Source organism: Mytilus trossulus, chromosome 4 (genome assembly GCF_036588685.1).
Source record: "Mytilus trossulus isolate FHL-02 chromosome 4, PNRI_Mtr1.1.1.hap1, whole genome shotgun sequence".
In the NCBI taxonomy this organism is placed as follows: domain Eukaryota; kingdom Metazoa; phylum Mollusca; class Bivalvia; order Mytilida; family Mytilidae; genus Mytilus; species Mytilus trossulus.
The window spans coordinates 89,390,432-89,414,747 of record NC_086376.1 but is presented as its reverse complement, the minus strand read 5'-3'; the positions used below and the strand labels follow the sequence as shown (position 1 = coordinate 89,414,747).

General features: G+C 31.9%; 1 protein-coding gene across 1 annotated transcript; it reads right to left on the bottom strand.

Annotated features, from left to right (window-relative positions):
• Nucleotides 1–20,944: 20,944 nt before the first annotated feature.
• LOC134716890 (ATP-dependent helicase wrn-1-like) lies at nucleotides 20,945–24,102 on the bottom strand. Its single transcript, XM_063579905.1, has 3 exons — nucleotides 24,005–24,102; nucleotides 22,889–23,030; nucleotides 20,945–21,486 (listed from the first exon to the last, which is right to left on the bottom strand). The coding sequence occupies exons 1-3, from the start codon at nucleotides 24,089–24,091 to the stop codon at nucleotides 20,945–20,947; spliced, it is 771 nt and encodes a 256-aa protein (XP_063435975.1). The 5' UTR covers nucleotides 24,092–24,102.
• Nucleotides 24,103–24,316: the final 214 nt, after the last annotated feature.

The window sequence follows — 24,316 nt, the reverse complement described above, 5'->3', positions numbered from 1 at the left end:
TCAAAATAGACAAGAATCTGAAATTATCCAGGTCATCTTTCAAGGATTCTCGTTATTATTTTTTTATTTTTTCTTATAAAAACAATGTATAATAAATACTTCAAACATAAATGACAATAGTATCCGGTGTTTTCGAAAATGATGGTTTTAATAAATTTAACATTTTTGTCACTTGAAATTTAAATTATTTTATATGCTATCAATTCCTATATCATTTTTTGGAGAGTAATTCAATCTTATATAAATAGTTATCAAAAGTACCAGGATTATTATTTAGTACGCCAGACGCGCGTTTCGTCTACATAAGACTAATCAGTGACGCTCATATCAAAATATTTATAAAGCCAAACAAGTACAAAGTTTATAATTTTTAGATTACCACATATATTTAAGTATTATTAATTGATAACAAAAGATTTATTTTAAACCCTTTTTATGTTCTAGCATTGATTGTTATGGGTTTTTGTTTCATCTGTAAACACACCATGTTGAAAGCCAAACTAGCATTATTATATTGTGTCCTTGGAATATATTGACTATCTGTTATTTATAATGTCAAGTATATATATTTACAAATTTTATATAATATTTATGCAAATTCCACAATTAATATGCCATAATTCATGAAGGTTAAGTCGAGAGGTAATGATGTTGTTACAGAAATCTGATCTTATTTCCAAATAATTCAACTCATGTCCGATATGTATACATCTTGTTAGTGGATTTTAAGTGTTTGAAATCCTATGGCACTATACTGGCTAAAAAACGACATTCAAATTCATTAGTCGATTAAGGATAATTATTCAACTTTTCTTAAAATAAACAATATTCATCAAAACCAATTGACAGAAAATTAACAAAAACATAATTCATCAAAGATACAAAGTACATAATTTACACTTCACTTCTTTGATGACATTAATTGTCGTATTAAATGTTCATAAATAAAGTTAACAAAAGTTTGAATTTTATCCAATCAATAGATTACCTTAGCTCTATTTGGAAAACCTTTCGAAATAGTCCGGCTGATTGGTGAAATAATTGTGGGTTTGATGATAAAAGCATCAAATTTGACATGGTAGTGGGGATGGGTATTCTTAACATTATTAGCTATAGACCTACCTTGAAAATTCAAAATGGCGGCTTTTTTCAAGATGGCCGCCATCATATATCAAAATTTACAGCTGAATGGTGAAATAATTGTAAGGTTCATGATAAAAGCATTAAATTTGGCATGGTAGTAGGGAGTGGGATTCTAAACATTATTAGCTATGAACCTACCTTGAAATTTCAAAATGGCGGCTTTTTTCAAGATGGCCACCAACATGTATCAAAATTAACAAATTTGACTAATACTAGGTTACCATAAGAATCTTTTTGGTGCATAATAGTTTAAATGTAGGGTAACATGGTTGCATTATGAACAAATAAGATTTATTTTGTCATTTAAGGTATTGGTAGTCTTGTAGCTGTATATTTGAGATATAAACTAGAAGTGTTAGCAATGTCAAAACGGTATACAGTTGTAGATCCTGAATTACCATCAACATCATAATATCTGGGAAAAATGTATTTTTTGCCAAGAACAGACTAAAGAAAATTTTCAGTGTCCTACTAATAGCAAAAAATCTGAGATAGAGGTAGGAACAGGATATAAAACACTTGAAACAATTTTAAACGATGTCAGCTAATTGAATGGTTCCGATTCCGATTAGATTAGAACATTTCATTGGTGAAAATGGTTTGGCTGTAAAGTTGCAGGTGCACAATGCAAAATGGCACAAAACAAGTAGAAATAAGTTTTACAGTTAAAGATTGACAGACATGAAAAGCAGAAGAGAAAAGGAGAGAGAAGTGAGCAGGTTGGGAATAAAAGTAAATTAACACGACAAAGTATTGGCTCTGCAACAATGACAATGACCGAAGATTATTTCGTTTGTAGTGAGTCTTCAAGTAATGTATCTCCCTCATGCAAAGCTTTGATTCCTTTCACGGACTTGGCTATACTTTTTGGACATTTTGGATTATAGCTTTTCATCTTTTATACAAGCCTTGGGGGTTTCAAGTATTTTGGCCACGAGCATCACTGAAGAGACATGTATTGTCGAAATGCGCATCTGGTGCAAGAAAATTGGTACCGTTAATTTCATTCAGGAGATCTACACAAAACATATAATTATTTTTTTTATTTTACTGTGAAAGTACTTTTATTCGTGGGGTACCAATTTTCGTGGTTTTCGTGGACGACTTTATCACGAATTTAAGTTTCCAACGAAATAAAACAACCATTGTCCAAATCAAGACATGGAAAGATCCCCATCGGTATGTTTGACTAATGATATGATCTAGAGAATACATTGAATAACGCCAAATCTGAGAATACTTTTATAGCAGTCACAGAACTACAACTGCATGCATGATTATACCCATTTGATCGTTAATAACCTAACTTTTGATATTTTAATTCTCATAAAATTTTCGATGATAAAAGTAAGATTTCCGGTATTGTTATGCTTGTATGATAAAGTGTTCATTTTATATCCTCATAGTTCTCGTACATATAGGAAATAATAATTGCATGCTGGGCTTTATTTTGATAAGAATTATTTGACAATTCAATATACGTTCATAGCATTTGTTTGTGTTACTGTTTTCTTTAGGTGACATGTTTATGGCCTAATTAACACCTTTAAGGGACTTTAATCTGTTGATCACTTTATTAATACGGTTTAAATGGGTCAATGTTTACTTTGCAATTTCCTTTAATCCAGACTATTTGTAACCTTCGTTTCCAAAGGCTTAAATATTTTTTTTAGAAAATAAAATCCACGAATTTAAAAACCCACGAACATGTCAATATTGCTCAATCCACGAAAATTGATACCCACGAATTAAAGTACTTTCACAGTAATTGAATATTCTCCTGTCTGTATGCACACATGCATTTTAGAAAACTATACGGCTTATTACTAACACAATATAAAGTTAACAACATAATGTTACAGGTGGCTTGATTATGTGAATACCAAAATTGAAGCAGATCACATTGAAAACATTGAATATTCCTTGCAGCTTTCCATGCTAGTCAAGCCACAAAAGATAGCAATGTACCTTTAGATATCAGTTCACTGTTACCCATGTTTTAGGGAGAAGCTAAACCGATCGTAATGATTAAACATTCAGTGAATATAGCAAAACAATGTGTTCAATTTCTAAATCCTGGACAGATACCAGTGATCACTTGTGATCAGCCTCTCTATGTACTTGCGAATTCGGTTCAGTGAAATTGGCCAAATGCATTTTCTGAAAAAAAAATTGTAGTCCTGTTTGGAGGTCTTCACATAGAAATAGCAGCGCTTAGAACCATAGGCGATTGGTTAGAAAATAATGGTTGGACAAGTGCCTTAAGTCAAGCGAACATAGCATCATCAGGAACAGCAGATTCGTTTTTGGGAGCGTCTAATGTCTCTAGAACACGACACAACCATGAGGTAACTGCAAGTGTACAGTACAGTCTTATGCAACGACCATACTGGCTGTGTATGGAAGCACGCAACCTTGAAGTAGATATTGATGTTACTTTTGAGGAATGGCGTTAGCTGAGAGAAATTGAAAGTCCACTTTTTCACTTTTGGTCATTGAGGTTTAAATTGTACATTCTGGTGTTTTTAAGATCATTAAAAGAAGTAAACTTCAAGTTATACAAAGATTCTATGACACAGATTATTCCATGATTCTTTGCTTTAGACCATTCAAACTATGCAAGGTGGCTTCCAGTACATGTATGGGATATGATGACATCGAACGAAACAGCCCCAAGTGTTGTAACAGAATTTGGAAATGGCAAGTTTGTTTTGCATAACTCGCATAGTAAATTTTCGTCTATTGCTATAGATCAAGCACACAACCAAACAATAAACTTGTCAAAGGAGAAGGTGGGGCGTAAGGCTTGGCTGAAAATATGGCACAACTTCAGCGTTGAATGGTGTCTGGACTGGAAATGGCTAGAGTAATCAACGAATTCCAAACTTCACAAGAATGGATCAAAAGAGATCAGAGTAAAGAAGCTGATATTCGACATCATGAACAAAGAAAAAGTAAACAAGCAGCTTTCTCAAACCAAGTAAAAGCTTTGTGTGCCATTTTTGAGAAAATGGGCAATCCTTTTCAGGAGCAAATACGAAGTGTTGCTGATTCTAGATACTAGTACACGAGACATTGTTGATCTACGTGTCTGTGAGACTATAAGAAATGTAGAAAGAACAGTACCATCAGTTTGTAACTGAAAGACTCGAAAAAAGATCAAAGTCGCTCTATGTACCAATAAAACAACCAAGTTCTTGCTGTTAAGTCATACAATCGGAGACCAAAACAAAAGACATACAGCAGATGACATCATTGAAGCAAAACTGTTCTTTGTTTTCACAATTATATGTGTCATGCCAAGTAAGAAAAGATGACTCATATGAATTACTTCGACATGGCAACCAATTATATCCTCCAGCTCTTTCACAGTTTTGAGAAATGTGTCTACACTCGAAATCTGACATGTTAGTTCCATTGGAACGATTGTCAGTGCTGCACAAGGAGGCACCAAATGCAGACTTTTTGGTCATCGATGGTGCAGCAATCATTAATATATTGAAACCCCGGGGAAGTAATACATTTTAAGAATATTTCAATGACATTTTCATGTCTTACATACATGATCAGTTGCGTTTTGTAAGTCGACTTGATTTAGCTTTGGATGAGTACTTCTTAAATAGATTGAAAGCCTCAACAAGATGTAAAAGAGACAAAGGTGTGAAAAGACGTGTCCTACTAGATTCAAGAGTTCCAGCAAACTGGGAGGGCTAATGACAATGAAACGGAGCTGTTAATATATTTAGCTGAACAATTAGTAGAATCAGCAAGAGGATATGGTGAATAGATACAGTTGATAACTTCGAAAGGAACTGATGTTCTAGGCAGATTACCAAAAGTTAAAAGTAAATTATCACCGTGTACATATGAAGAAGCAGTACACTTATGGTGCTGCAAGTGTATGATACTGTAGGAGATGGACTTAAACGAGTTATATTGCAGACTGTTGATACGGATGTCGTAGTTATTGCAATTTCTATTGTCCAAGAAATTGAGGTTAATGAGTTTTGGATTGCTTTTGGAGAGGTTCAGGTTGTGATCAAGTATCGTCGTTTGCTGTCAAAGGAAAGCAAACTGCATCGGATACCTGGACTTCTTTTGAAGATATTAAACCTGTGTTTGAAACATTAGGTAGAACAGCATACCAAATATTGTTTCCAATTTCATGCTTCTGATAGAGTGATATGCTATACTGATGTATGATAAAACTAGTGAATATACGAAGGTGAACAATAGGGAAAGATCTGTTTCAATAGGAAAGGAAGGGCAATACATGACTTTCTTCCATCTAAATCTGCTTTACTAGAACATCCAAAACGAGCTATTTACACGGCAAGCTTTGTTTGGGGAAATGTCTAGAACCATCTCCCCAAACAGATTCACCGAGTGAATGGCAGAAAGACAAAACACAGATGTAGATACCCTATTGGATATCCTTGACACAAGCTTCAGTCTTTTGTAATGAGCTGATAAAGTGTGGCTGTAAAATTGAAAATGGACGTTGTGGAAGATACCATTGTATAAAGACCATGCTGTTATGTACAGCACTTTGTCAATGTGGTGTAGAATATAACAGACACTTGCTGGCCAATCTATTATGGATATAATTTGACAACTCACAGAAGAAGTGTAATTACTTCCGTGAAGAAATGTGTTTGAAGTACAATTTGATAGAAAAAAAAACAGTTAAAGTATATAGAAAAGTTTTGGTTTTGTTCATTTAAAAAAAATGTTTTGGCGAACATTTTTAAAATGCCCACCATTTTTTAAATTATTTAATAGTTCAAAATAGTGATAGCACTTGTCTGAAATGATTCCTTGTGTTGTGTTTACTCTAAAAAGATTAAGTTTCAAATTTCCTTGCTTTGTTCTTTTTTAAATTTGTGCAATTTATAGCATCTGTCCGCCATCTTGAAAATTTCCTCCATTTTGAATTTTTCAGAGTGGGTCCATAGCCTAAATTGACCAACATATACATGTCAACCTTTGTGCAAAGTTTCATGCTTTTATCATCAAACTAACAATTCTTTTGAAAATATGCACGAATCAGCTGGACTAAAATGATTGCTTTTTTATGGTTTTAAACTTCGTACTTTATTTGGCCTTTTAAATCTTTTGATTCGAGAGTCACTGATAGGTCTTTTGTAGATGAAACACGCGTCTGGTGTACAATTTGATGAGTTTCTGAGAATGACAAACGCCTTTTATCTTCATAAGAATTGTAACCCAGACCCATCTTATCTACAGTACCTAATTATTAAAGCTCGAAAAATACAAAAATATAAGCAAATTGTAGACGTATAACGAGAACCCATAATTTTTAAAAAGTATGATGTCTGAGCAACATGGAACCCATCAAAAATCGGTTTGAATGTTGAATCATTTATCCGGATTATAATTCAATACGCTTACGAAAACGCGCGTTTCGTCTACATAATACTCATCAGTAACGCTCAGGTCAAAACAAGTATAAATTTGAAGAGATGTTATCATTTTTTTTCTATTCTCCTTAAGATTTATTGTCCAGATGAGAAAGCCGAGTGAATAGTGTTAGGTTTCACACCATACACAAATTTATTTCAAATTTTCAAAACGGTGGAACTAGGTATACCAATCGTGTTTTCTGGTACATATAAACGTTCCAATGATGATCACTTGGAGGGGACAATTAATCTTAGGAAAAAATACTTATTGGTATTGGAATGAGGCACCTGGAACACTGTATTCATCGCATTTGAGTATCTGTCTGCGTAGATGAGGAATATTTCTTACTATGCTTTAAAGATTACAATGAATAAAGACACTTGCTCTTTGAACTCCGGTTGTTATTATAATAATGACAGAACATTTGACAATTTATTGACACTTCATCAAAGAAAAGCCGCGAAAATTTAGATTAAATTTCTGTAAAAAGAGGAAACTTCTTTACGAGAATCAATTTCAATGACAACCAGCTTGATTTTATTACAACATGTTTCTGCGTAATTTTTTTTATATTCGACTCAAAACACATAAAAGCTTAAAAGAAAGTGTTGAAACAAATTAAAATATGCAGTCTTTGTAAGGATTATGAAACCATAAACTAATGATAAAGTCTGATGTTGATCAAACGATCCATATAAGCATGCAAAGTAAATATGTAATGAAACAATGGTTACAAGGCAAACACTGTGACGATTCCACAGCAAGTAGGATTGAGTTGTGTTGATAATCTACGACACGCGCTTCATTCAAAGAAATAGTTTAGCAACAAATCAGATTTATCATAGATATTAAATCGACAAATGAGTAAATCTATAGGTGCAACATGTGGAATCTGCAAACCGTTCCGTTTTGGATAACCTGTGATCAACCCCGGTTTCTGTTGGGTTCGGGTTGTTCAGTCTAGTTTCCTTTGATGCGTTTCGACTATTGTTAAATATCTTGTCATGGCTTGTCAATTTGGCCATGGCGTTCTAAGTTTGTATCTTCTACCTCTCTTTGGATAATCTTTTGAGTAGGAATTCCTTAAACTGACATATATATAGATAATTGATTTAAGATATTTGTTTAAAAACAGTTTGCTTGAAATTTCAGATTTATATAATCTTTTGCGCAGGAATTCCTGAAGCTGACAAATATAGATAATTGATGTATGCTATTTGTTTATAAACAGTTTGATTGTAATGTCAATGTTTTCCATCAGGATGAACATGTACTATATGCTTTAAAATGAGTTTTACCGCTCAAACATGTGTACACGTGATAATTTTGAAAATAATGCATGCAAGACTGATACTTATTTTTTATTTTTATTATGTTTGTCGTGCATAAATACGGTAATTATAAAAAGCTGTGAAGAAAATAAGTGTGCTGTACTTTTATTTATTCACTGATATGGATTTAAGAAAAATATATCGATAGCTTGTGTGGTTATTTCTTAAATAACCTGTTGAAAAATATGTTCTAATGTGCATTTTCTTATATACTATTATTATTTTTTGTTTCTATTAACCACCCACTGTTAACTTGATGACATTTATGAGTGAGCTACCATAAAAACCGACTAGAAACCAATAATGAGTGATTATTGTAATACATTCGAAACATGACATAAAAACCACAAAGTAAAAACCCATTTAAATTGAACATTAAGTGTAAAAGGAAGCAAGCAATGAACTAAAGAATAATACAAAATGTTACCTTCAGCGCATAAGGTTATCCCATTGACTAAGTAGGATTACATAAATCTAAAACAAGCTGACAACGCCATGGCTAAAAATGAAAAAGACAAACAGAAAAACAATAGTACACATGACACAACACAGAAAACTAAGAATAAACAACACGAACCCCACCAAAAACTAGGGGTGATCTCAGGTGTTCCGGAAGGGTAAGCAGTTCCTGCTCCACATGTGGCACCCGTCGTGTTGATTATGTGATTATAAATCCGGTAAATAGTCTAATTCGGTAGGTCACATTCATGAAAGGGAAGGGATTGTAGTTACGACGTAAGGAACATATCCGATATCATTTGTGAAACGGTTATTCCATACTCGTGATGGCGTCCGTAAAATTTACGAAGGGATAATTTCAACTTCTCCATTTGGAACTCTTGGTTTAATATCTCCCTTGTGAGCAGTAACCCTTTATCAAGAAAATCATGATAGGAAATGCACGCACGGGAATATCGTATCTATTGGGAGATATATATCCCGTATGCAGGTGGTGCTTGAATGTTGCTACTTGGAAATGGAAAGTTCAGAATTGGAAAGCTGAAATCATCTCTTTTGTCGTAAAGTTTTGTCTTCAACCGACCCTCATTGTCAATTTCTAGATGTAAGTCAAGATATGAAGCCGACTTAGCTGTATCTGTAGTATCCTTTATATCCAATTCGATGGGATAGATGCGTTCCACATAGTTACCAAATTTTGAATTGTTTAGTGAAAGAACGTCATCTATATAGCGGAAAGTAGAGTTAAAGGATATTGCTAACTTCTTATCTTTCTTCCTAAGAAGTTCCTGCATGAAGTCAGCCTCATAATAATAAAGAAACAAGTCAGCAAGTAGAGGGGCACAGTTTGTTCCCATTGGGATGCCGACAGTCTGTAGGCTGGTCCTCTCCCTTGCAACATACGGGTATCACAGATACCTTTGTTGTCAAGGGCCGGTAACTAGTAACCATTTCTGTGTCGGAATTCCGACACAAAAATATGCGCATCCAAACTGGCGCATTTATACGGAAACGGATGTAAATACGCCTGCTGGAAGGACAAGAATGAGATGACTATTTATAGGAGAAAATTTATATATATCTTTACCGTTTTATATTTATATATATATTTTTTAACTTGATAAAATTTTTATATACATGTCTGAATCTGGTCAAAATGTTAAGAAAAAGAACACTGATGAATGTCTGGTATGTTCAAAGTCACCATATCAATCTAAGGAAATATCTTCCAAATTATTAGATTTTTCGATAAAGGATTTGTTGTTAAAATATGGAGGGATTTCAAAGGATAAAGGGGTGATTTGTCGGAATTGCGAACGCAGATAAGAGACACTTCACAAGAAAACAGTAGAGTTTTATGACGAGTGTCAATCGGCCAACAGAAAAGATGACTTTACAACACCAGTAGTCTGTAACAAGAGGTTACCAACTTCACATCTTGTTGGGTTTCACCCTAAAAGAGCTTCTCTTGAAATTAATGAGGGTAGGTAACAAGCGAATTTCATCCCAATGCAACCAGTTATTATGTAATACAGTCATACAGTGTTAATCTGAAAACAGAAATCATTTTGAACAAAGTTATAAAGGCACACTACTTATGAGTGGAAAAATAGCCTACATACTACATAGATATATATAGGAAGATGTGGTGCGAGTGCCAATGAGACAACTCTCCATACAAATAGCAATTTATAAAAGTAAACAATTAAAGGTCAATTTACGGCCGTCAACACAGAGGCTTGGCTCACAATGAACAAATTTACAAAATTTCCCCAAAATTACTACATGTACTAGCGTAAAACCATTTAAACAGGCTAGGAAAGCCAACGACCTAATACATGTAGATAATTTTTATCTGAAGTAAAGATTCTGTTCAGTTTTATTTTCCTGTGATGACACAATCCAAATGCTTCAACCACTTAAAACATTTCCAGTTCTAACACATGTCTAAATTGAATTATCTTTTATAAAAATGTACATATTTGACTGTAAAATTCTGTCCACTTACATACATGTATACATAGGGATCAATATTTCATGGAAATCCAAATGGATATTATTTGACACCAAAATTATATATTTTCTTTTGCTTTCTTTTCATTATAAATGCATGAAATGTAGTAAAGTTCTTCAAATTAGATTTCCTTTCTTTTTATTGTGCTTCTGCTATTGCAATAAGCATTACATGTTCATTTAGCTGGGTATTTTTAGAACTTTAATGTCCATATTCACTTCCAATAATTAATAATTCTTCAGTAATAAATTCCACCAGTCTTTGCTTGTTTGATTGTTGATTTGTTTGCCATATATATTTTTGTAAATCATAGATACATTTATATATATCTAAAATTGAGAATGGAAATGGGGAATGTGTCAAGAAGACAACAACTCGACCACAGAACAGACAACAGCAGAAGGTCTTCAGTGCAAGGAGAGATTTAAGCACCCGGAGGCGTCCTTCTGCTGGCCCCCAGACAAATATATATACTAGTTCATTGATTATAAATGTCATACCAAACTCCAATTTATACAATTTATACACAAGAAACTGAAATTAAAAATAATACAAGACTAGCACAGGCTTTTATAATTGGACACATATTGTCAGTCTTAAATTTAAAAGAACCTTGATATGATCAGGATGCAAGGAACAAACATATAATAACAACTAAATTATGTGAATAGATATAGACAGATGTGGTGTGAGTGCCAATGAGACAACTCTCAATCCAAATATCAATTCATAAAAAAAAACATATTCTTGTTTGTACAAATGCTTTACTTTTATTCAATTAAGTTACATTTGTAATGAGACACATATATATTTTACAGATTTTCAACAACTAAGTCAACATGTTCTGAGAATATGTTTGTTGATTTATCTTCCAATGCAGAGCCTAGCAATAAAGGTGTGTATCTAACATGTCTAAACATGACACTTTGTTCAATTTGTTCTTATAATTTGTTTAAATTTATGTGATTTGACCAGTCCATGTACATGTATGATTTTATGGTGTTTTTTTCAAGTGGACAGACATGCTAAGCACCATTAATCTTTGGTAAATTTATAAGGCTCCATACACCATAGATCTTTGGTACATTTACATTTGTATGGAATATATAAACCATATATTTAGTGTAAATTTATATTGCAGCATACACACTAAATACATGTTCAATAGATCTATGGTAAATTTAATTTGTACTTCACCATTCACCATAAATCTTTGGTATAGTTATATGTCACCATTTGATATATCTTATATCTATGGTGGTACCTTTATATCTAAATCATATTTATTTTGTTTCATTCTATATATCTATGGTAACCTCTTACAAAAATAACTCTTCCTTGCAAACAAAAAAAGGGTTGTCCTCATTAAAAACAACATAGTACATGTAAAAACTACAGTAAAGCAAAAATACTTTTATACTGTCAAATTATGCTAACTTTTACAAGTTAAGAGAAACTCAGACCCATGTTTGAAACCATATGTTTTTTTTTATTTGGGAAGATAAAAATAATCTAACTTGTTACTGTACCTTAATGAGGAATTGGAAAAACTATCAACAATGAAAAAAATCTTTGTTGTAATGAAAACGCTACTAGTATGTCAATAAGCTATTTATTTAAAAAGCCCTTATTTTACGGCCAGTTAGTAAATGAACTATGTTACTTTTACACACAAACTTCAATAACAATTATTCAATATACATACATGTACTACAAGAAAGTGTTCATGAGTTTTTACTGCTTGTTGTTCATTGATGGCCTGCTTGTAACAATAATCCAACAGGTCTCTCTGAATACTATTATGTAGTATTGATTCGAATCAGCAAAATTTCTTGACAATAATGGAAATGCATATTAATTGTTATTATAATTTTTTGTTCAGTTTTATGTTACAGTTATACAGTTATTTTATGTTATGGTATCCAATCAACTGAAGACAGAAAAGATACAGTGCAGCATATATGTACAGAATGCAATTCATCTGACAAACCTTGAAACTTACAGGAAAAGAACATTGAACATATAATTTATTGTACATTTGGCAATTAAAGTTATTTGATATACATGATTGGGGACTGGGTTTAAGTAAGTGGTATACACTTACCGATTACACTCAGATAAATGTCCTGATACTCTTGGCATTGAAAGTAACTTTTATTGCATATATGTGCATTAAGTTAACTTATTAATAGATCTAGTTTTGAAATAAAGTGTATGTTAATAGTATGTGCAAAGATAAATTTTATCCTTTTAGATTATACATGTTATACATGCAAAGAAATTTTAAGTTGAGTTGTATGTTTCCAGGCAATGAATATAAATTTAAATCAAACCAAGCAAAACAAGAAAGAGAATATGAAACATAACAGAAAGGAAAATAAGTAACATAAACTTGAATTGAACACTTACATGGGAGATAATCCTGATAATCTATGTCTATGTATTTCGGCTTCTTTTTAGCTCACATGGCCCGAAGGGCCAAGTGAGCTTGGGCCATCACTTGGCGTCCGTCGTCGTCTGTCGTCTGTCGTCGTAAACTATTTCAAGAATCTTCTCCTCTGAAATTACTGGGCCAAATACTTCCAAACTTTAACTGAATGTTCCTTAGGGTATCTAGTTTATAAATTGTATCCGAAGTTTTGATCTATCAACAAACATGGCCGCCATTGCTAAAAATAGAACACAGGGGTCAAATGCAGTTTTTGGCTTATAACTCAAAAACCAAAGCATTTAGAGCAAATCTGACAAGGGGTAATATTGTTTATCAGATCAAGATCTATCTGCCCTGAAATTTTCAGATGAATCAGACAAACCGTTGTTGGGTTGCTTCCCCTGAATTGATAATTTTAAGGAAATTTTGCTGTTTTTGGTTATTATCTTGAATATTATTATAGATAGAGATAAACTGTAAACAGCAAAAATGTTCAGCAAAGTAAGATCTACAAATAAGTCAATTAAGGAGTTATTGCCCTTTAAAGACATTTTTCACAATTTGTTCATCATGTTGACTTACTTTAAAAAATCTTCTCCTTTGAAACTGCTGTATCAATTTCAGCTAAACTTAGGCTAAATGAGTTTCAGAGTATCTAGTATAAATTTTATTTCCTTGTATGTAAAGAAACATAGCTCCTATTGCTAAAATAGAACATAGGAGAAAATGATTTTTTTTTGCTTTTGAAGAAAATAGACGATCCAAAGAACATTTAAATAAATTGAAAAGCCAAAATAATCATTGATGAGAGATTTAACCAAAAGAATTAAGGTGAGCGATTCAGGCTCTTGAGAGCCTCTTGTTTTTAATATCTTTTTATTATAAAAAAATGAAATTTGTCAGTTATTATATACATTGCATACTTTTTCAAACAATATTATTTTGTGGTCAAAAGGCTCTGTTCTCAGTCGTTTTTTTCCTCTGTATTAATTTAAATGTTAAATATAAGCATTTATATTCATTTTAGGAATTCCTGACCATAGTTATGCTGGTGAAACCATTACACCAATTTTGACACAACCGGAAAATAATGTAAGGACATGTATTGATTCTGACCATGATTATGTATACATGAATAGAAATACAATCCAGTTCTACCAGATGTTACAACATTTTTAAAGACCACTACACCAAGCAAAAGTAACAACCATTTAAACCAGGAAGAGAAATCAATCTTATCAATGTGATTCAAAATGACAATAATATATATGGTGCACTAATGAAGATGGATAACTTTAGAAATGGAGTTATTTCTGAACTATGTTTAGAAATAGACTCATCAATTTCTACAATGGGAAACAGGAAATTGCTGTTTGTCAGTGAACTAATGAAAAAAGATGTTAGTAGCTTGAAATCTCTTGAATGGTCTAAAATAATCAAAGAAATGATGGAAAAATTACCAGTACTTTGCACATTGCTCTTTTCAACCATGCTTCCACCTCAACAACGATCCTGTTACACCAAGATTGAAAAAGTTATACCAAAAGCTGCATTTGTTTACGCCATTTTGATGCAATCCAGAAACATAGAGTTGAGCCGTGTACAGAGAATGGTGTCAATGTTATTGATGGATAACATTTGTGATCAGAAGGTATACAAAAGTATAATATAGACTTCCACTGTTCTTTTTGCACAAAAAATTTATACACAAAAAGTTGTTTCATGGGTGATGGGTATCACAGCAACTTTTCACACTATAATGCACTATAATTCTCAATTACAATTGTATGGGTGTTGGGTGCTGACAAAAACTGTTTTCCAACCCCACACACATTTTTTTTGTGGAATAGCCCCAATCAAAATATATACAATATATGAGCTCCAAGTATATAGACTGAAACTTGTAGTTGCATAGTCAAAATGAATTGAAAAAAAATGTCTTTCTACAGCCTTTATAGCTCTCAGATATGAATATATTTGCATTATATTTAATAGAGAATGGAGATGGGGAAAGAATCAAAGAGATAATTATAGATTATCGTTGATTATCTCAACAAGATTGATTTTCTCACTTGAGCTGTGTGAAAAGCAATAGAGTTGAGATGACCAATGATAATCTGTTTATCGCTATTTTACCTATGACGACGTCAATTTCAATGTCAATTTCGTTAGCAACGCCACGTGGCCTCCTTAGTTTCTAGTGATAATTTTTCTATCTCAAGCGAGAAGTATGATATGAAAATTATCACAAAAAAAAGATCAAAGTAAAAATGCACTAAATAGCGATAACAACCCTAATGAAATTTAACGCAATCAAGACACATAGATCTGTCATTTAAATAAACTGTTATCTGATTGTAGATGTTACATGTATACAAATGCTTTAATATCTATGCTTCTGTGTTGATTGTTTACTACAAGATGACAATCTGTATATATGGTTTCAAATTCAAAACACTACAATGTGAGAATGTTAATTTTTAGATTATTTTTCAAATTCATTGTTCATCGACTTAATGATTTCCAAATATTTATAGTGGGGGACAGTATATTGTGTGAGCATTAAATTGTAACCCACAGTTCAACTATGTGTATTTTTAGGTTGATGATCGATTGCAGCCTTTAGGAGCATGTTTATGCTATGGCAGAACATTGACAGTTGTAGATTTAATTGGAGGTAGCTTCAACCACCACCTCATAGACAATCTTAAATTGAAAAGATTCAGAATAATTGGGGACAATGTGAATTTGAAAACATCTGTACATGACGAAAGAATCGATAATAAGTCACATATGGAACATGCTTTTGCATCTGCAGTAATTGTACAGAATACTGATTTTTCTTATTTACATATGCCGTCACCATTTCATTGTACTATGCAGGTTAATGAATTTAGGGATTATATACCTAATCCCAGTGATATTCAGAATACCAAGTACGACTACACCATATTGATTGCTCACGTGCTTCAAAATCACATCCCTTTCTTCAGACAATTTAAGGATGTAATTCCAAATGAAATTAGTTCTCCAATATCAGATAAGTTAAAACAAAAATCCAGAGTTATCCAGCTTGCTGTATTGCACAAAAATGAACAGCGCTATCAAGATGTAGTTGGAATACTTGATTACTACGAAAAGGTTGTCGAAGATGTATTTTCAAGTGTTGGAAAACATATGGATGATGTTAAGATTCACATTGGGGGGGGGGGGGATTTACTGACCAGAGAACGTTTTTCTGGGGCAAAAAATTTGAGAGCCCACCATGTAGATCCAAAAGAGAAATTCAGTCATCTTTCCCCAATAACTTTTGAATTATTTCACCTACTAATGAACTTTTTAACCATGACATTCAAGATGCTATATTCAAAGGAAAGTGGAGCAGAATTGGGAACATTGAAGTCTTTTCAAGATAGAATTTCAAGATCCAATGTGGGAGAAGATGTTAAAAACAAGTACGATGCAGATAAAGACTTTTTTATTTCTGTTGTGGACATGCATATTGTAGAATGCATACTGCATTATTTTGGAATGGAATCGGTTTCATCTGTGCCTACTGCACATGTTCCACCTTCATTTAATAACTTAGAAGAAAAGCGACAATGGTTGTTTGAGACAATTGGTGATGTAATTACCAAATATGTTTTATCTGACAGCAATACAAATGAGTCCTGGACAGAAGAGGCAATAAAAGGTATTTTTTTAAATGAATTATTGATTTACATACAATAATATCATATAAAAAAGATATGGTATGATTGCCAATGAAACAACTCTCCACAAGAGACCAAAATTACAAAAAAATAAATTTATATAGGTAACTGTACAACCTTCAACAATGAGCAAAGTCCAAACCACATAGTCAGCTTTAAAATGCCACGAAATGAAGATGTAAAACAATTGAAACAAGAAAACTTATTTATAAAAAAAATGAACAAAAAAAATATGTAACACATAAACAATCACTATAAAACAGGCTCCTGACTTTGAACAGGCACATACATACATACATAATGTTGGGGTTAAACATGTTAGTGGGATCCCAACCATATCTCTAACCTGGGACAGTGGTATGACAGAAAATTCTCAGACCAATAAGGCATTTGTTCAACTAGTAACTGTTTTTTTGGCAAACATCCTTTGTTTGCATGATGTAATTGTTAATAGTCATCAACAGTTCTTTGTATCTTTTTTTACCTCAGAAGTTATCAGGTACCATATGGAGTATTGACTGTATAATTTTTTTTATATGTATACTGCACAGTCAAATTGCTTAGGCTGTATATAATCATATCTGATGCAAATGCACTGACCCTGTCCTATCTGTATTTGATTATGACGTTGATAATATATTTCCATTGAGTTTGCCATTTGCTCCCAATAATGATGGTTTTTATACTATTGTGAATATTTCAACAGTTGTAGGGATGACAGTATATTTATATAAAGAATAACAATAAATTTGTCTTATAATAATAGAAATGATTTATTGGGTTATGCAATATAGTATTCCACATCTGCCATGGTATTGGCTAGAAATATCCTAGCACAGGAAAATCAATAATGACAAATGCACTAACAGAGAAATAATTTTCAGTACATAGAAATAGCATTTTACCTTTCAGTCAATCAAAAAACAGCATTATACATAAGTTGGAAAAATGCATTAATGATGAATTATCTGGGTTTTAAAATTTAAACTAGAATCTGCTTAAATTTTGGTAACTGCCCTTTTGTTACCTATTGCATTGTTAATCAATGTATATGAAAAGGAAAATGTTTGTAACAAGGCAAAATATTTTACACTGAATTGTAAAAAAAACGAAGGATTTTGAACATCTGACAAAATTTCATCATTTTACCCTTATTAGAACATCTTCACAATAAAAACTAGAGACAATTATTCTTCAGATTTAGAAGCTACAAAAATATATAAATACTTATGAAATACAATTATATTGAATAAGACATCAAATAATTTTCCATGCATCTAAATTATGTACAATTAGAATTTTTAATATATTATGCAGCATCATACGACTGCAGAGGTAGTAACCTGAACAGTTGTGGCAAATTTGGACACAATATTTAAACTTGATACTGCCTGAATTTGGATTGTGATCAAATCTTTGACATCACATTTAGGTTTGAGACACAAAATAAATGTGGTCAAAGATATTTACTGTTTCAATAAAAAAAAAGTATGGAAAAAGATATGAAACCCTTAAATTCATTCACTTAAAACTAAAAATATTATGACTGGAAACCCAATGTGTCCTTGCAAGACGACATCATAGCTTTATGTAAAAACCCCAAAAATGTGTGCGGTCTTATAAAAATCAATCCTAACATTTGTTTTGTGATTTATACATTGTGTTGAATTATTAATTTTTCTATTGAACTGGTAACCCACATTGGCAAATTATTTTTCAGTTAATGGACAGCCAGTTGTTGTACAACTAACTGATGGAAGAAAAGTAACATTAATGAAAAAGTCAAAAGCACCAAAATATGACTACGTAAAAAATTATGCACAGATGATGCTAGAGCTTGGTCTGCTTTTCAAAGATCTAATGGATATGATAAAATTGCCAGAGCGAACCCGAGGCATTAGGCTATTGAAAGTAGCTATGCTTTATTTCAAAAGTCATAAAAGTTTGTCAAAGTATGCTCTTGACATACTACGCTTTCTGGTTCACCAACTCATACTTCTGTCTGAGAAGGAAGCAAATGAAGAATTTTATGGGCTTTTTGTCAACACAAATGGTCACTTTAATGGCCACATCCCTGCAGACTTAGCTATGGAACATCTAGTCAAGAAAGTGAAAGATCACTTAAAACATATGTTTTCAAATATAACAGAAAGCAACATCATGAATAGAACAAAAGCTCTGGGTGCCATTCGAGACATTGCGGAAAATTTTGAAAAACATTCAAAGGTTATTATTAGAGCCAAAAAACATTCTGACAAATCTGCTGCAGATGATGAAAAGATCATTTTAAAAGACCTCAGGAAATTGAAACCATTTCAATTTGAGGCTGGCAGAGCACATGAACATTTCTCAAAGATTCCTAGCACTATAGTGAATCAGCTTAATACTAGCCATTACTTTGAATGGATTGAACCAATGATACAGATGTTTGCAACAGAAATTGGAAACTGAAGATTTTTAAAGTCACATACTAATTAATTGGTTTGCTTTAATGTGGTACCTAACACTACAGGGAGATAACTCTGTAAAATCAGCTAAATGTTTTAATTACGTTTTGTTGTTAATGTAACATTAAGCTTTTCAAAGATCAAAATAGGTTTTTGTCAAACTGCTATATAACCAGTGTAATTTTTTTTTGATAAAACAGTTGGGTTGGTTAAAATTTTTTGAAATTTTTTTTTTTTTGTCAAAGGGTCAAAGTAAATACTTTGTCAAAATTTAAAGAAAATTAAACGAGCCAAATTAATGTTAGTGAATCGTTCTATATAATAGTGTTCTTATCCCGGGCATAATACAATGCCGCATTTAGCAAAACCTTTTCAACTTTTGATCTTCAGTGCTGTACAACTTTGTACTTTTTTCACTTTCGATCTTGTATATCTGGGCGTTATGTATTCGGGTTCAGTTTTCTGTAATTAGTTTTTACTTCAGTTTCATTATGTATATCTCTTTCATATTCATTAGTTAAAATTTACTGTTTACAATAGTGTGAATTGTTTTATATAATATGAATGTTCTTATCCTGGGCATACAAACAATGCCGTATTTGGCAAAACCTTTTCAACTTTTGATCTTCAGTGCTGTACAATTTTGTATTTTTTTTCGTCACTGGTGAGTCTCGTGTGGACTAGACGCGTTTTTGGCGTATTGAATTTTAAACCTGATGTTTTTTGTTATCTATTAATCATGCTTTTCTTTGTCTAATATGTTCTGCTTTTTATTTGTATTGTAGTCCTGTAATATTTTGTTTTCATTTCAATGTTATATTTAACTGTGCCATTAAAGTGCGAGGTTTGGCATGCCTTAAAACCAGGTTCAACCCACCACTTTTATTCCCCTTTAAAAGTGTCCTGTACCAAGTCAGGAAAATGGCCATTGTTATAATATTGTTCGTTTCTGTGTGTGTGTTGCATTTTAACGTTGAGTCGTTTCTGTTTTCTCTTATTTTTGAGATAAGACGTGGCACGGTACTTGTCTATCCCATATTCATGTATTTGGTTTTGATGTTATATTTGTTATTCTCGTGGTGTATTGTCTGTTGCTTGGTCCGTTTCTGTGTGCTGGTGCGTTTCGGTGTTGTGTCGTTGTTCTCCTCTTATATTTAATGCGTTTCCCTCGGTTTTGGTCTGTTGCCCCGATTTTGTGTTTTGTCCATGGATTTATGAGTTTTGAACAGCGGTATACTACTGTTGCCTTTATTGGGTACCACCTTAAGGTAGTATGTGGAATTGAGAAGTAAATGACAAATTTTCTTAATATTTGGAAAACAATGATATAAAATTGTGTGACTCCATATACTAGGTTTTACTGATTATACATGATCAAAACAAGAGAACTGAATAAGTAAATTTCCAGTTTAAATTGCCAGAAGCCCTCACTTATAAAAGCTTATGAACAAGTTGAACAAATATTATAAAGAATTTTAAAGACTTATTTATTAAATGGTAAACTTTAGAGATATTTTTGAATGATAAACTTTATTAATGGTAGTTAATAAGTTTCAGTTTTAAAGTAAATGTATAGAAGAAAATCCTTGTGGTTTTATTTCTACCATTTTTTTAATTTGGGAATTGGCCTAAAAAAAATTAAGTGAGTTCTTGTTTTTTTTTAATTCTCATTTCAAAGTATTGAAAATTATTTGATTTGGTCATACATTATCAATTTACAACATGCTTATTATTTAAAAAAAACACAATTAAATGTCAAAATCTGAAGCATTTGTAGAATTTATTTTTAACAGATGTATATTTTAAGTACTGTAAATTCACATGTTTAGTATTAATTAAACTATAAATGAAATATGGCTAATTCTAAGGAATTATCTAATGTAAAAAAGCATATGAAATTGTTTGACAAAATGTATGCAAATTAAGGTGCTTTTCATATGAATTTTAACAAATTTTATCATTAAGCACAATGTAGAATGAAGTTAAACCTCAGGACATTCAGATTTGACATTCAATATAATTTTGAATATATTACAAGCATATTCAAATTTCAAGAAAGGAAATTTTCTACATATCTCCCCAGCAGATTTATAAGATAAACAATTTTTAACTATCTCGTGAACAAGCTCAGAAGACAGACCTGTAAACATTTCTGATTTTGGCATATCAACTAAATCATTTTCCAGTTGAAAATATGCTGCTAATAGAGTTTGAAGCTGTGACGGAGTACCTTCTTTATTATCTTCAGCAACATCAAGGTCATCAAGTGCTGAATTTGATAAGCACTCAATACAATTACAGTCCACCTTACAAATGTCACAACAGTTGTGTTTAATCAACAAAGCCACACATTCCCAGTCAAAATGTTTACAGAGAAATTGCCTTCTGCATGATTTAAGTCTACAAAATTGTTTGACTTCATCTCTAACTGGGGTGTTACCACCTGGGTCATTGTTGTTAAAGTACAATACAGCTTCACTTTGAAGACCTTCTCTGCCAGCACGGCCAATCTCTTGCATATAAGCTAGAAAAAAATGCATTTGATTAAAGCAAAAATCTAATACGGTTTATGTAGATAGCATTCTTCTTGATATGCAGATACTATGTCAACTGTTAAAATATAGTAAATAGGTTTTTAAACATTTACTATGTAATTGCTTTCCTTTCGTCCAGCTTTAAAGATTAGAAATAAGAATAAGGAGATGTGGTGTGATGTCCATGAGAGAAGTATCCTCCATAGACCAAAGGACATAAATGTAAGCTTTTTTAAGTCCCAATATGACATTTAACTACTACTATGAGCTAATTCCACAGCGTAATGTAATATATAAAAGGTTCTGGCTAATACAAACTGTGTGATAATTTAGGCTTTTGTAATGCTGGTAATATCTTCTCTTAACCAATTTGTTATTTGAATCATGTTGGATTGGCCACAATAGGTAAAGCCAGCCCAAGATATTGTGTAATCAATTTCTTTAGATAATTTAAATTGTTTGTTTAACTTAGGGAAGACAATCAAAAATAATGCAAGAATTATCTCCCTTTGCACAATACCTAATAATCTTTAAAGAATTAGAAAAAGACAAGCCCCAACTGATTAAAAATGAGGGTAGTTTGTCCTAATAAACTTAGGTTGGGATCCTGCTAACATGTTTAACCCCGCCACATTATTTATGTATGTGCCTGTCTCAAGTCTGGAGCCTGTAATTCAGTGGTTGTCGTTTGTTTATATGTAACATATTTGTTTTTCGTTCATTTGTTACATAAATGAGGCCGTTAGATTTCTCGTTTGAATTGTTTTACATTGTCTTATCGGGGCCTTTTATAGCTGACTATGGGGTATGGGCTTTGCTCATTGTTGAAGGCCATACGGTGACCTATAGTTGTTAGTGTTTGTGTTATTTTGGTCTTTTGTGGATAGTTGTCTCATTGGTAATCATACCACATCTTCTTTTTTATATTAGTAATCAACTATGCAATATTTATGTTTGTGATATTTAAATTGCAAGAACTTCATTAGCACCTATACAAATTTGACAGTGACTGCAGTCTAACACTTAAAAATGTACAATGTATTAGCATTAGCATATAATTTACATGAAAAATGCATACACATAGATATAGTTATGTGTATTTTTTTTTTAAATCTAATATATTAAGATAAATTGAAAGAGATTAAAGCCATGTCCAGAAGATTTGTTATCCCATACATGTATGTGTAATAGTCATTTTAACCATCTGCTATATTACCCTCTAAGCTTTGTGTTATTTATATACTGTTAAGCAGTAAGAGTGCTATTGACACCATAGGCTGATATGATTATCAATTCATACAAAACATAGAAATGTGTGATAATGCACCTTTTAAATAATTGTAGTTGAATGATATGTGTAATATTTATTAGCTTGTAAGTTATCAATCTTACTTTCTACAGAAGTAGGTGGTCCATAATGTATGATTCTTCTTATATTTGGCGCATCTGCACCCATCCCATATGCTTCAGTTGCAAACAGTAGTGATATATTCCCATTCACATCAGCCATATCATCAACAATTATCTTTTTCATCTAAAAAAAAATATTTTCTTAAAGCTTGACATAACCAAGTTCGTCTTATGATTGATATTACAAATTAGTCCGTGTATATAATCTTATAAAGATGTTTTCTGTCAAATAAAGAATTGTATGATTAAGATGCATTTTGAAAACAAGTTAAAAGCTGACAGGTTTACTTTATGTCTGTATATATATATTTTGTTGTGTTATCTACTGAATGTTTGTATGAATTATTAATATTGCTGTACATAAATATTTTACCCGATATAAATTATACAATATTGTTATTTATAAACTTCTCTGAAAGCTTGAAAAAAATATTGTTGAAATAAGCAATCTACGAATAAAATCTTACTGAATGTGATGAGTTTCAAATTGATGTAAATTGAAAAGCATATTGTACAAAAACTGATTTAAAAAGCTCATATATACATGACATATTATGTATGTACAAATACTATTTTTATCTAGTATATGAAAAATATATATAACTGTTAAACTGTTCAACTTTTAGAATTTCAATTGACCTGCATATTTATATCTAGAATTAAATTGTGGCTATTTTACATTGTGTGTTAAAAAAACCAAGATTATTGATTTGGTCCTTTGAATAGGTATTTAAACCAAAAAATGTGAGAAACATGAACTTCTTCTTTTGTTTGACAATTAATTGCTAGTATACATTGTACCTACACTTTTAGAACTTAAAGATAACACCAACTATTCAAGTTAAATAAAGCATTTAGTATGTTTATTTTTAAGATATGCAGGAGAATAAAAAAAGAAATCATTTTGATGGCAATGCATATATCATGTATATGTAATTAAAAATATATATCAATTAATTGTACATTAAAGGTTTTTATCTATTTGGAAATATTGTAATAAATGTTTATTGAAGTTTATTGATGTGTAATATTTGTTCAGTCATTCCAAAAATTAAAAGGAGCCAGCTTATAGCAAATACCGGTATATGTTATACAAACCTGATCTGTACATGCTGAATGATACTGTGAAACTCTCTGAATCACAGCATTTGGATCACTTTCTTTTGCTGCTTCTTGGCATACCATGTTGTAACCATTTCCACACCACTTAAGTTTGCTGTATACTATAGTTTTTTGGAAAATTATCTGCATCATCACACAAGCTTCTCAACAAAGGTTCCATTACCTGTTTAAATGGTTCTTCTGCTGTATTTTTTCCTCCAGCTGATGGTAATCTCTTTATTATTGTAATTTTCACATTAGGCCGATCAACACATGCAGATATGGTTGTAAAGCTTTTCATTAGAAGTA

Bases quoted from the DNA above. Each gene is read 5' to 3' on its own strand.
- LOC134716890 (XM_063579905.1), bottom strand. From the start codon at position 24,091: ATGGTATGCCAAGAAGCAGCAAAAGAAAGTGATCCAAATGCTGTGATT. The intron at 23,031-24,004 runs GTTTGTATAACA...ATTTTTTTTTAG, and splicing joins ATTCAGCATGTACAGATCAG to ATGAAAAAGATAATTGTTGA. The intron at 21,487-22,888 runs GTAAGATTGATA...ATTTTTTTCTAG, and splicing joins ACCACCTACTTCTGTAGAAA to CTTATATGCAAGAGATTGGC.